Consider the following 13,670-nt stretch of genomic DNA (forward strand, 5'->3'; position numbering starts at 1 on the left):
TTGAAGAGAAAACCATTGAAGTTCAAGGAAACTGCAGTGCTATCATATAAAAGCTTCTACCTCCCAAGTTGAAAGATCTACGAAGCTTCACCATTCCTTGCACTATAAGGAATATCTCTATTGGAAAGGCACTTATTGATTTGGGAGCCAGTATCAATCTCATGCCGCTCTCCATGTTTGAAAAGATTGAAGGTTTGGAAATCAAGCCTACCCGGATGACCCTTCCACAAGCAGATAGATCTCTGAAGTATCCTTATGGAGTAGCTGAAGATGTGCTTGTGAAGGTAGACAAATTTCTTTTTCCTGTGGACTTTGTTATCATGGAGATGGAAGAGGATGTGAATGTACCTCTCATTCTTAGGAGACCTTTCATGAAGACTGCAAGAGTTTTGATTGATGTGAAAAATGGCAAACTGGAGGTGAGAGTGCAAGATGAAGAAGTAAACTTTGATGTTTTTGAAGCCATGTCTCACCCAAAAGATGACAAGGAGTGTTTCCATCTTGACGTTCTTGATGAAATTTGCATGATACAAGAAAAGAAAGCAACTGATACTTTTCTGTTGGAGGAGATACTAGTTGACCCTTGTGAAGAATTAAATGAGAAAGAAGAAGAATTGATTGATGAATGCCTAGATGATTTGAGGGAGTCGAAAGAAGTCCCTTTGCATAAGATGGAAGAAATCAACACAGAAAAAAAAGTCAAGGAAAGCAAATTGAAGCTAAAGATGTTACCACCACACTTGAAGTATGTGTTCTTAGAAGAAGTTGGGAATAAACCAGTTATCATCAGCAATTCTCTTTCTCCCAAAGAAGAAGAAAAGTTGGCTGAGATACTAAAAGCCAACAAAGGAGCTATTGGATGGTCAATCTCAGATCTCAAAGGCATCAGTCCAACATATTGCATGCACAGAATATTTATGGAGAATGATTACAAACCAGTTGCTCAACCATAGAGAAGGTTAAATCCAGTGATGAAGGAGAAGGTGAGAAAAGAAATGCTAAAGTTACTTGAGGCTGGCATTATTTACCCTATTTCTGACAGTGCATGGGTAAGCCCAGTATAGGTGGTACAAAAGAAAGGTGGGATGACAGTTATTTATAATGAAAAAAATGAACTCATACCTACAAGGACTGTTACTGGATGGAGGATGTGTATTAACTACAGAAAGTTGAACAATGCTACTAGAAAGGATCACTTTCCCCTTCCTTTCATGGATAAGATGCTGGAGAGATTGACAGGTCAGGCTTTCTATTGTTTTCTGGATGGATACTCTAGATATAATCAAATTGTGGTGGATCCAAAAGACCAAGAAAAGACGACTTTCACTTTCCCATTTGGAGTTTTTTCTTAGAGAAAAATGTTGTTTGGGTTATGTAATGCTCTAGTTACTTTTCAGAGGTGTTTCCAGGCAATCTTTGCAAACTTGATAGAAAAATGCATTGAAGTCTTTATGGATGATTTTTCACTGTTTGGCATGCCTTTCATGAGTGTTTGGCTAACCTGGATGTTGTACTTAAAAGATGCACCCAATCCAATCTTGTTCTCAATTGGAAAAAATGTCACTTTATGGTAACAGAAGGAATTGTTTGTTGGATGTTTTTAAGAAAAAATTGATTTTTGCTTCAGTAATTGTTGCTCCTGATTGGAACCGAGATTTTGAGCTGATGTGTGATGCCAACAATTATGCTATAGGAGTTGTTCTTGGCCAGAGAAGAGAGAAGGTATTTCACACTATTTATTATGCAAGCAAGGTCTTTAATAAAACCCAATTGAATTATGCCACCACAGAAAAAAAATTTCTTGCTATTGTATATGCCTTGGCGAAATTTAGACCTTATCTCATTGGGTCTAAAGTGATCATCTACATAGATCATGCAGCTATAAAGTACTTGATAACCAAGCCGGATTCCAAGTCGCGATTCATTAGATGGGTACTCTTGTTACAAGAATTTGATGTGGAAATTCGTGACAAGAAAGGAAGTGAAAATGTAATTGCTGATCACTTATCTCGGTTGGTTAATGATAACAGTTGAAAAACTATTATTTTTATACTTAATTTTGACCTTAAAGACAACCTTTATGACTTAGAAACTAGTTTGGAATCATGCTTTTGCTTATGTTTTGGAAATAAGAGAGTTGGATGGGTTTTATGCTTAGTTTTCCTTGTTTTTTGCAGGAATTAAGATGAATTAGATGAAAGAAGTTGAAGTAGTAAGGAGCTGGACTCAGGAAAGGGAGTAAAAGTGCACAAAGGAAGAGCCATAGTCACCGTTGAGATCAATTCTCTCGCTGAGCGGCATTCTAAAGTCCCGCAGTCACCGTTGAGGGCCAAAACTACAACTGAGCGTTAATTGTGAAGACCCGCACTTACCGTTGAGTGGCAAAAGTGTCGCTGAGCGCTATTTGTTTGGGCTTGGGCCTATTTTCTGTAATTTTTAGGAAACTATATAAGGTTTTAGTCAAATTAGGGTTAGTATCTTTGGACAGAAAGAGGCGAAATCACACTTTCTTCATCCCTTGGAGGAGAATTTTGGATGCTCAAGCTCTATTCTTCAACTTCTAGGGTTTTATCTTTCATTCTTTCATTGTTTTTCATCTAGTTTCACCATGTCCATGGTGAACTAAACTTTCATTGTTGTTGGGGAACCGATGTAATCCTTTGAAACTCTCATGTATTGAATTGGTTCTTTAATCTATATGTTTTCTTTCATTAATTGTTAGGGTTTTTCTTCTATGCTCTTTTGCATGCTTTGTTTAACTCATTAAATTGCATGATCATTGATGTTATTTATATGGACACATATAGATAAATCTAAAACTGAAGAAACTCTCCCAAGAGCAATATTGGCTAGACACACTAGTAAAAAATTGATCTATTACCGCGCACATTATGCATCGGTTCACTAGAAACCGCAGCATAATATTGTGCGGTGGCATTTTTGAAATTATATCGACAGTATAGGCCGCGGTTCTGAGGGGAACCGTGGCCTATTCTCCCTGCAAATTTCTGACATTCCCGCCAAGTCAGTCTTGAAATAAATTTGCAGGGGAATAGACTGTGATTCTTAGGGGAACCGTGACCTATTCTCCCTACAAATTTCTGACATTCCCGCCAAGTCAGTCTTGAAATAAATTTGTAGGGGAATAGACCGCGGTTTTGAGGGTAACCGCGGCCTATTCCCCTACAAATTTCTGACATTCCCGTCAAGTCAGTCCTGAAATAAATTTGGAGTCAGGGAATAGGCCGCAGTTCTGAGGGGAACCGCGGCCTATTGTCCCTGCAGGAGTCAGACTGTCAGGGAATAGGCCTCGGTTGTTTGGGGAACCGCGATCTATTCCCTGATCTGAATAAATTTTAAATATTTAAGAGAATAGGCCTCGGTTGGGCGGAGAATCGCGACATAAAGTGTACAAAAATTTTCAAAATTGCCATTTCATATCAATTTAAAAGTTTTTACCGCGGTTTTCTAGTGAACCGTGGTAGTAGCCCCTCTACAGGGTTAAAATTCGAAAAAGCATGAATAGTTCGTCTTCTCCAACGCGATCTCTCTCTGCCGCCGCCACTTTATCCCTTCTTCCTTACACCTCCGTTGCATCGTCGTCGTCACTGTAGAAGGACTTCCTTCCTCATTTTTCATCACCTATGTTTGTATCCAATCAAATTTGGATTTGGTCGCCGGAGTTTTTTCGTTTTTTTTTTGTTTTTGGGTTGGTTTGATACGTTTTTTTATTGATTCGGTTTATCAAACTTACGTTTTATTGTATTTTATTGTAGGTATTGTGTTTTTTCTTTGAAATTTGTTCCGTTTCAGACCGCGGGTTGTTCCATTTTCTCCATCATTGTGTGGTTTTTCACGCTCTCAGGTTCGTATTATTTTGTTTATTAATTTTTATTTTGTTAATTTTTAATTTTTGTAGGTTGAATATGAATATTTATGTATGATTGAATGTTTGAATTGATAATTTGAATGCTTATTAGTTGTTTGATTGTATGATTGTATTATTCTGTTTATTAATTTTCATTTTGTTAATTTTTAATTTTTTGTATGTTGAATATGAATAATTATGTATGACTAAATGTTTGAATTGATAATTTGAATGTTTATTAATTGTTTGATTGTATGATTGAATTGATTGTATGTTGAATATATTGTATAATTGTATGATTGTAATTTTGTAGAATATTTACGTGTGGATCGAAATTGAATTAATTTACCACGCATTAGTGCTGAGTACGAGAGAGGGGTAAAGGAATTTATACAATTTGCGCAACGTAATGAGGGTAGAAGTGATGATGAAGTGAAGTTTAGATGTCCTTGTGTGAACTGTTTGAATGCGAGAAAGTTGAACGCAACCCAAATTAGAGAACATCTTATCTGTGATGGTTTCCTAAGATGCTATACAACATGGATATGGCACGGCGAAGAAATACACTTTCTGACTGACTCCCAAACTGTAAATGTTATTGATTCCACCATGGAAGAAGATCAACCGAATGAAGACAAATTAGAGGACATGATCCGCGATGTTGGCACAAAATTTTTTGCCAAAGCTCATGTGTATGATACGATATCGATTGATGCATAAACACCTTTGTATGTCGGTTCAACTAAGTTGACACGATTGTCAGCATGAGAAATGGAAGTTGGATCGTTTAAAATCATCGGGTGCCTACTCTTCTAACATTGCACGAGAAATATCTGAAAGAATTGTAAGTTATCATTATTCCTAAAATAATAATAATTTCATTATACATACTACCTTGGACTTTTTTAAGAATAATGATGTTTTGTTATGTTACAGGACTCCTTCGTTGAGCAGAACTCCCAAGGTCAATTCACTCCAGAGGGTCGCCAGGATATTCTTACCACTGCAATTGGACGACCTGAGCACCCTGGACGTGTGCGTGCTGTTGGAACTGGAGTAGGCATTCAAGACTATTTTGGGAGTTCTTCTCGTCAGACTTCATATGCATATGAGTGTGGATACTATGTAATGTATTGGATGGCTCACATTATTCGTGCCCATATCACAAGAGGCTGGGAAACAATAATATTTAAATTTAATGAATTTTGATTTTCTCCAACATTTGGAATTCATATACACTAATTAATAACAATTGTCTTGTGGAGAGATTCAAGACTCTTACTTCAATTCTTAAGAAGCCACTTACATTCCTGAGGAAAGCAATTGCAAATCATTTAGTTAGATTATATAATATAGTTCATAGTTATTAGATTTAAAATACATTAGAACATGTTGATTTATAGTTATTAGACTTTGTACATTATGTGATGTAAATATTGACTATTGTGTTGAATCTGTTGAATCTGTGTTGTTATGATATTGCTTGATATGCAGGACTGCTTTTGTGATAGTAGATATCACAAAAACAGACCTGCTATTAAAAAACATTGCAAGAGAATAGGCCGCGGTTGTGGCCAAAACCGAGGTAGAAAGGTTAGACGAAAATTAAAAAAAAAAGGTTTTGGCCGCGGTTCCAGTAGGAACCGCTGTCATATCCCCAGGTTATTATCACGGTTGGAACCGCGGCCAACGGTTACACGAAATTTTTCTTTTTTAAAAAAAAGGGGGTTTTTGTCGCGGTTCAAGAAAGAACCGTTGTCATATCCCTAGATTATTACCGCGGTTGTAAGCGTGGGCTAAAATCCCAGACTTTTTACCTTGCCTGTATATGCCACGGTTCTAAAACCGCGACGTATGTACGAAAACAACCGCGGTTGTTTCCCTTCGCTACACTAGTGACATAGGGAGAGGAGGATTGATTTCCTTTAAGCTTCTGTGCGAATGTAATGCATGAATAATTGCTAGGGAGACAAGACATTGTAAACTAGTAATTAGGAGTAGGCTTTATTCACCGAGACATCAGGCTTAAGGTAAATTAGAAAGTGACATTAACATTAATGAAGAAAAATGAATTCTTGAATACATGAGAGTGGATAGGATGAGTCGGGAAACCCCAACAACATAATCATTCATATTCTACATCAACCGTTTTTGCATCTTTCAATTCCATTGATCAAAACCTTGCATTCGTGTTTAATTTTCGTAATTCAACAACAATGTTTTCGTTAACAAGTCTAATTTAATCAATAAATCACATATTTGTGTAGGCTGTAAGTCCTTTGGGAGACGATACTTGGTCTTACCATTTTATTATTACTTGATACGATTCGGTACACATGCCGAAGTGTTAACAAGTTTTTGGTGCCGTTGTCGGGGACTCGTGGTTTAACTAGTCTATTTGTGTGATTATTGATTAGCTTTGACTTGATTTTTATTTTGTTAACCCTAGGGAGGAATGTCAAGTCATTATCATTGGAAATGAGAAGACTTTAGATGAGAAAAAGATAAAGAGAAAAGAAAAAGAAGAGTTGAGTGAAAAAGATAAAGATGTAGAAAAAGAAAGGCAAGTGGTTGAGAGAGAAAAGAGAGAAAATATGTGTGAAGATTAAGAAAGTGAGTGGAAAAAGAGAAGGAAAAAAGAAAGTGAGAGAGAAAATAAAAAAAGGACGAAAGGAAAAAAGAAAGAATCATATTAAAAACCCCTTCCTCATCCAAAGAAGTATCATAGGAAGGAGAAGGAATTTGAGCGCTTTAGGGAATTCTTCAAGAAATTGGAGATTAAAATTCCTATGATTGAGACATTGAAACAGGTTCCTGATTTTATCAAATTCTTGAAGAAGTTTAGCAAAAAGAAGAAAAAAAGAAGAAGAAGGAACTTGAGCTTTATTGGGTCAAGCTAGTGACGTTAAAAAAGCGCTTGCTGGGAGGCAACCCAGTGATTTAAGAACTTTTAATTTTTGGTTTGGTGATGTAATTTTTAACTTTTGGTATTTTTTTTATAAGTTTGTTACAGGGTTTACACATCTACTGATGAATGTTAGGTGGAAGAGTATCTACTGAAGGATACTATGTTTGTTTACACCTATTGATGGGTGTTGGTAAGAAAGATTTGCATCTACTGAAGGAGGCTGGAGGATTTTGGGTCAGGCTCGTGATGTTAAACAAGCGCTACCTGGGAGGCAACCCAGTTGATTGAATTTATCTTTATTTGTTTGATTGGATTTTGCTCTAGTTGCATTATAGGGATTGAATGTTTGAGTGTTGTGAGAGATTAAATGCATTGGGCAAGTGAGAGGCATTGGCAAGAAGAAGAATTAGTGCCGCAAATTCCGCTCAGCGGTAATTACCGCTGAGCGTGAACGTGATAGTTTTGTTGATTGGGTTTGTTTTAATTGGGCTCAGGGGTATTTGGCACACTAGGTCATTTTTATACCCTAGGGCGTGTCTTGGCTGCCACTTTCAGATCTCCCTCTTTCCACACACTCTCAAGCACTCTCCAAAGAGTTCTCTCCACTTTTCCCTTCTTCCCCCTTTACAAAATCTCTCTTTCAACAACTTTTGCACCAAGTTTCCATCTAAGTTTGGGGTTGAGTGAGAGCATTGCTGTTAGGGGCTGATTTTTGCACATTCTTGGGCATTCTAAGCATATTCAACATCTCCACCCAACTAAGTACAAGCATTTTACATTCTAGGGTTTTTGAAAGCGTGAATTGGTTTGAACATGGTTGTCTAAGCATGATTCTTGAAGGATTTTGTTTTTTATGCATGATTAGATGAATTAATCACTGTTTGGACCGATAAAATGCTTGATTTGGGTCTGGAACTAGGAAGAAGGCATGTGGGTGGAGATTAGGATCATTTTTCCAAGATTTTGAAAAATCTGCAAAATCGCTGCTCAGCGGAAATTTCCCCTGAGTGTGATTCCTGCAGAAGCATGTTTTTGTGTTGTTTTGCTTGCTGGTTTGCTGCACAAGTTGCGTTGAGGGGTTCTGTTTTCCCTTAGCGGTGATAGGAATGGTTTTAGGGAGTTGTTTGTGGTTTACTAATGCTTAAAGATGTATCTTGTGGTTTTGTGAATTGTGTTTGATGTAGGGATGATCTCCTCATCGCGCAAGAGAATCAAGACCATGGCATCCAAGAGTTAGGAGAAGGAACCAGAGCAGCCCTATTCCAGCAAGTTCCTTTCCCACAAGCATGAACGCCACTTCAATGTTGTCCAAGATAGGAGGCTATTAATGGAAAGAAAGGCTAGATTGATACCTAATTTTGCTCCACAGTTTGGAGAACAACTGGAGAACAGGAATTGGGGGAGGCTAGCCACTTATCCTGCACCAGCTAACATAGCAGTGGTGAAAGAGTTCTACACCAACGCAAGGAGGTTGGGTGACTATCCTGCTAAGGATTATTTGAGCTATGTTAGAGGACACGCTATTCGGTATGACCCTGACTCTATTAATAAGTTTCTAAATACTGAATGGGCTGGTGAGCAGTGTCAGTTTGCTCTAAATATGGAAGAAGGAGCATATTTTGGTGATGTGGAGAGTGTGTGTTAAACTGATTTTTGTCGCCTAAAATCAGAACAAAATCTGGTCCCCACTAATGTAGTATAGGGATGACTAGAATATCAATCCAAGGACTCAATTTGTTAAGTTTCAAAATGTAGAGTCAGATCTTTTGTTATTTATTTACTATCTAAACTACGAACTAGGTGGGGACAAAGAAATGAAACTAAAAACAAAATTTGTTTAAAAGATAGAAAGAAAATTAAAATGAACTGAAATGAAATAAAAAAAAATTAGTATTCTAAACTACCTAAAACAGATACAGAATCTAAAACTAAACTAGTATGATCTACCTAAACTAATAGTAAACAGAAGCAAAACTTTATTTAAAATGAAACATTCAAAATAACAAGAGATCACTACCTAAATTAAAATCAACATACAAATCATTCAACAAATGTAAAGGAATTAAAGAGTAGAGCTAAAGACATACACAAAATTCACAATCATAGAAAAGTGCAAATTGATTTGGATGAAAAAGTCACAATTGCACTCATTCACCAAACCAATGTACATAAACCTAATCATCAAACAATTTTATTTTCACATTCAATCAAAACTAGCAACAATAAAACCAAACCTATTCTATACTATAATGCAATGCTAAATATATAAGGTAAACTAAACTAGCAATTCAACACATCACAAACAGCTAATGAAATCAAGTAATAAAACCTAAACTATTATCAACAAATCAAAAGAATCTTTAAAAGGAATCAGAATTGCATTAAACTTTGAAGATAAAAGTACATGATACTAGAAATCACCGAAAATCACGGCCTGTCACCCTCGCAACTCAATGAAATCTAGAATCGAAGAAAAGCGCGATAAACCCTAGCCTATGAAAGCGATAAACCTAGAACGCAGGGTCTGTCACCCGCCACTCTCTACTCTATGAAACTAAAGAATGTAAAAGTTGTCTCTCACTCTCGCTCTCGCGATCTCCATGTCTCGTGAGTGGAGTCTGTCACCCTCCACCCTTCACACACACTCAAAAGCTATTTACATCCCTTTATATAGGGTCAGAAAACAGAAGGAAAATGAAAGAGAACCTTGGCAGCTTGGACGCTTCGGGCTTTCCATCGGACGGCCTCCTCTTCTCATCCTCTCCAAGCCCCACTACAAAAAAGGAGGACATTACCGAAGGCCAGAATCCTTCGGTAACATCCAAAAGCCGTCGATAATGACAATTTACCGAGGGATTAGCGACGGCTATTAGACCGTCGGTAAACATGTTGTCGCTAACCATTACCGACGGCCTATGGCCCTCGGTAATTACCGAAGGGCAGAAGCCTTCGGTAATTACCGAAGGGCAGAAGCCTTCGGTAATTACCGAAGGACAGAAGCCTTCGGTAATTACCGAAAGACAGTATCACATAACAGCTCATTTATTTCTCTATAACAGCTCATTTATCACAAGGCAAATTCCAATTCACTATAACAGCTCATTTATTTCTCTGAAAAATCTGCACTTATCCAATTAAAACAAACACAATTTGTGAATGCACTAGAACAAGTTCACCGACCAGCTTAAGCAGACAGGTCAATTTGACCGAATAATAGCAACGTACAAAATTGAATTCCTAATGCACTACACCTACAATTAACCAAACGAATCTGATACATATTGCATGATATGACAAAACAAACAACAATTGCACTACTTTCCCTTGTGATCTTCGAAGCTCTTTGGAAATATCTCGAAGTTGAGAGAGCGTAACAGGATTCCCTTGAAGGACCCATTTCTGAAGAATGTTTGTGGCGCTTCGCTTGGGGAGCCTTAGCCTCAAGATTCTGCTCCTTAGGTCATCACCTTCCACACTCTCTTCAACTAAATCACTGCTCACAGCACCCAAAGACACAAATCTTGCTCTGTTCCATATCTCATCTCTTTATCTGTGCAACAATCAAACTCGGTCTTACTGGAAAAATCTAATTAACTTAAATATTATATTCACTAATATTTTAATCAATCAGATTTATTGGAAAAAATAGCAATAAAAGAATATAAAGCCAACTTGAAATGATACACAAGAGAAGCATATGCAACCAATCAATTTCGTTTTTCATATTTATTATAAGATTCAGTTACTTTTACTTTAATAAAGTAAAAAAAGTTCAATATTCCATACGATTTAAAGTCAACTTTTAAAAATAAGATTAATGATGCACTATAAATATCTTTCCATTAATATATGAATAAGTCTTTTCTCGATAATAGGCCAAACATCTTAATTTATTACTTAATTTATTAATATACTTCTTCTTGAATAAATCTATTTTTATAGAAATTTAAGCAAATAAATTTCTTCAAACTTCATTTATATAAATCAACTCATTTAGTATTTCACAGGTTAATTTTGACCTATGAATCATGTACATCTATCTATAACCATGCCAATCAAATCAATTACAGTTGGAATTGATATTTACGGTACAATGCTTCCAATTATTCATGCAAAAAAGCAATTAAGATAAACGTTCAACCACATCAATAATTGATCAAAAGTGAAAAGATGTGTGGACTTTTCAAATCATGGGAAAAAGAAGTATTGTTCTTCCAATTGCATTTAATCCAAGGCTTTTAGATTCCGGAACAGAGATGCATCCAATAGCACTTATATAAGGCCATAGTTTTCAGAACATCATCCAATTCATTTCAATCAAATCACCCAAAACATTCATAAACTCTACATAACACATAAGCCCTTGTAATTTCCAATTAAAATTGTAACTTATACGAATTAATATGGCTTTTGCTTCATCCAAATGAAACTACCAATAACATAATCCTGAAAGCAAACCATATAAGTTCTCAAAGCAGTGGTGAACAACGAATCATACCAGGGTCTTCAAAGAAGCAACCAATTCCGGTTTCTGAGATTCCAATAGCATGTGCTTCAAGGTACAGCACCTGTCCAAGGAGTTCAGTTTCCCAAAATAATCGTGGATACATCCAGACATTCTTTTCACACAAAGTAGGTTCCATACGGGCCAACATAGCAAGGCTGAAGCAACCATCACTTGCAATGTCCTTCAAGAACGTGATACACTTGTAAAACAGGATATACAATATTCGTGGAGTATCAGTTCAGATTCTAGTTAGAAATAAGACTGGTATTAGTGTTACACAATTAATGGTATAATATCATTGTACATTAGACTTATCAATATATAGAATCAATCAAAAGCTAAACTAATTTTGTAACTCAACCAGTAGATGTTAAGATAATAAAGCACAGAAATAAGTCAAAGCTTTGATACCTAGATACACAAATCCCATACTATGATGCTATTAGGAATAAACAACATTTTGTTCACTTATTCAGTAGAGACAAAAGTACCAGACAATATGTGATAATTGTGAAGCGGATGGATATATTATTACTTTATACAAACCAAATAAACTGTGTTTAAATAATAATTCTTGCTTCAAAGCATAATCCAAATTTAACACAGTTATCTATTAAAAACAGTAGCATAAACCCTGACGTTCATCCTAATAAACACATCTCTCATCTCCTCACTGACTGTGTTTCATTTCACAATCTAACTAGAAAACTATTTGATCATGTACAACATAATTCACAGACTTTAAGAAACTCCATAAACCAATGCAAAATTCAAAAGACATGTAGGCAATCACCAATTGCCACATACTTGGTGGCACGAAAGTTGCTTCGCAAGCTGCCGACAATCAGATCTGAGCAGTTCATACAGTAGAAGCTCATCCGGGAAACCCTCAGGTTTGGTCCACAAAAAGTCAGGTAGCATAGCTTTCTTCAATTCATCAAAGTGATTTTTATTCCTCACCAAGAAATACAATCCTTGAGGCAATCCCATCAGGTTTGTTCCCTTGGCATCGCTTCTCCTAATGGACTAACCCCTTAGGTTTCCCCACATTCCCATCCCCCCCTTTTATTGGACACCGACAGAGACCGAGGTTGCAGAACAAGCCTTGGTCTCCCTCCACCAGCACCAACACTCTCACTACCAACGTTGGATTCGCCCATCTTCTTGTTCTAGTCATTTGAATCAGCATCGCTGGAGCCAAACCCAATAACCTTCCTCTTTCAGTCAATTTCAGTCCAACACCACTTCACTGCAACGCCCTCGACACGCCAACCCCAACAACCCCTACCTCTGTCGCAACTCTCACAAGGACCAAAACACGAACCCTAGCCACAAACCAGCCACCAACGAACCGTCGTCAGCGTCTGCAACAGCAACCACTTCAAACCGCCTTAGGGCGACAACCTCACGCTTCAAACCAACGAACCGCTTCGAACAGAGAGTAGGGAATGGAAGAGCGCCACCCAGCAGCGAACCTCCGTCAACATCCACACCACTAAACTCGCATCGTCAAACCGCAGTGTCGAACCGACTGACCGCCACCACCCCTAACGCAAACGCCAACTTCCACGAGTCACCACCCTCCAAAGTAATAGCCACCAACGAACCCACCTCCGCGTTAACAACACGACAATGGCTTAGGGTGACCAACTTCGGCTTACGGTAATGACGAACAGACCAGGGAAGGGGAGAGAGGGATTTCTGAAATTGAAGAGACGAGGGAAGGGGAGACGAGGGAATTCTGAAATTGGGGAATTCGGAGCAAAAAAAACCAAATTTCTAATCGCTGACATTAGCGAAGGCCTACATGCCTTCAGTATATTATGTGACCAACACTTTACAGAAGGCCTAAAGGCCGTCGGTACATTCCCGTCGGTAATTACGCTCTTTCCTGTAGTGCCCTCCGATCAACTTCAACCTATTTAAGCGCTCACACGTGCACTGGGAAGTAACTCGAGCTTACTTCATCTTCTCATTTCTTCTTGCGTAAAGCCCTGGCTCCTCTTCCTCTTTCATTCTTGCCAAACCTAGCTCGAGGGAGTGCTTCTCTCAAAATGATATGCTCGAGAGAGACCCCAAAGCAAATTGCAACCCTTTGCTCACTGAAACACTGCGTTCTACTAATTGGAGCCCAACCCAACAACAGCGGCCCAGTTCCAGCATATCAGCCAATTCTCCAAACGTGGCAGCAGCGCCAATTCCATTGCATAGCAGCCCAATCTACTCCTCACAGATTCAACCTTGTAGAGAAAACAAATGCAATTTAATCAGCCCAATCTTTCAATGTAGAGGCCCAATCCTGGAATTTCAATTCAAGTATGAACAAAAAGAGCAATTAGCAATTAAAGTGAAAGAGGGCAAAAATTAAAACCTATTTAAGCAAAAAT

At 37.7% G+C, this 13,670-nt stretch overlaps 1 protein-coding gene across 2 annotated transcripts; it reads right to left on the reverse strand.

The window, feature by feature from the left end:
- Positions 1–9,932: 9,932 nt before the first annotated feature.
- On the reverse strand, positions 9,933–13,282 carry LOC128196541 (uncharacterized). Of its 2 annotated transcripts, none has more exons than XM_052877859.1 (3): positions 12,091–13,282; positions 11,275–11,482; positions 9,933–10,326 (listed from the first exon to the last, which is right to left on the reverse strand). In XM_052877859.1, the coding sequence occupies exons 1-3, from the start codon at positions 12,271–12,273 to the stop codon at positions 10,274–10,276; spliced, it is 444 nt and encodes a 147-aa protein (XP_052733819.1). In that variant the 5' UTR covers positions 12,274–13,282; the 3' UTR covers positions 9,933–10,273. The 2 variants fall into 2 exon arrangements, with proteins under 2 accessions (XP_052733819.1, XP_052733820.1); XM_052877860.1 differs by having other exon boundaries at positions 11,275–11,464; positions 12,091–13,281.
- Between the last annotated feature and the right edge of the window lie 388 nt (positions 13,283–13,670).

The sequence above is a fragment of the Vigna angularis genome, chromosome 5 (genome assembly GCF_016808095.1).
Source record: "Vigna angularis cultivar LongXiaoDou No.4 chromosome 5, ASM1680809v1, whole genome shotgun sequence".
NCBI classification, from domain to species: domain Eukaryota; kingdom Viridiplantae; phylum Streptophyta; class Magnoliopsida; order Fabales; family Fabaceae; genus Vigna; species Vigna angularis.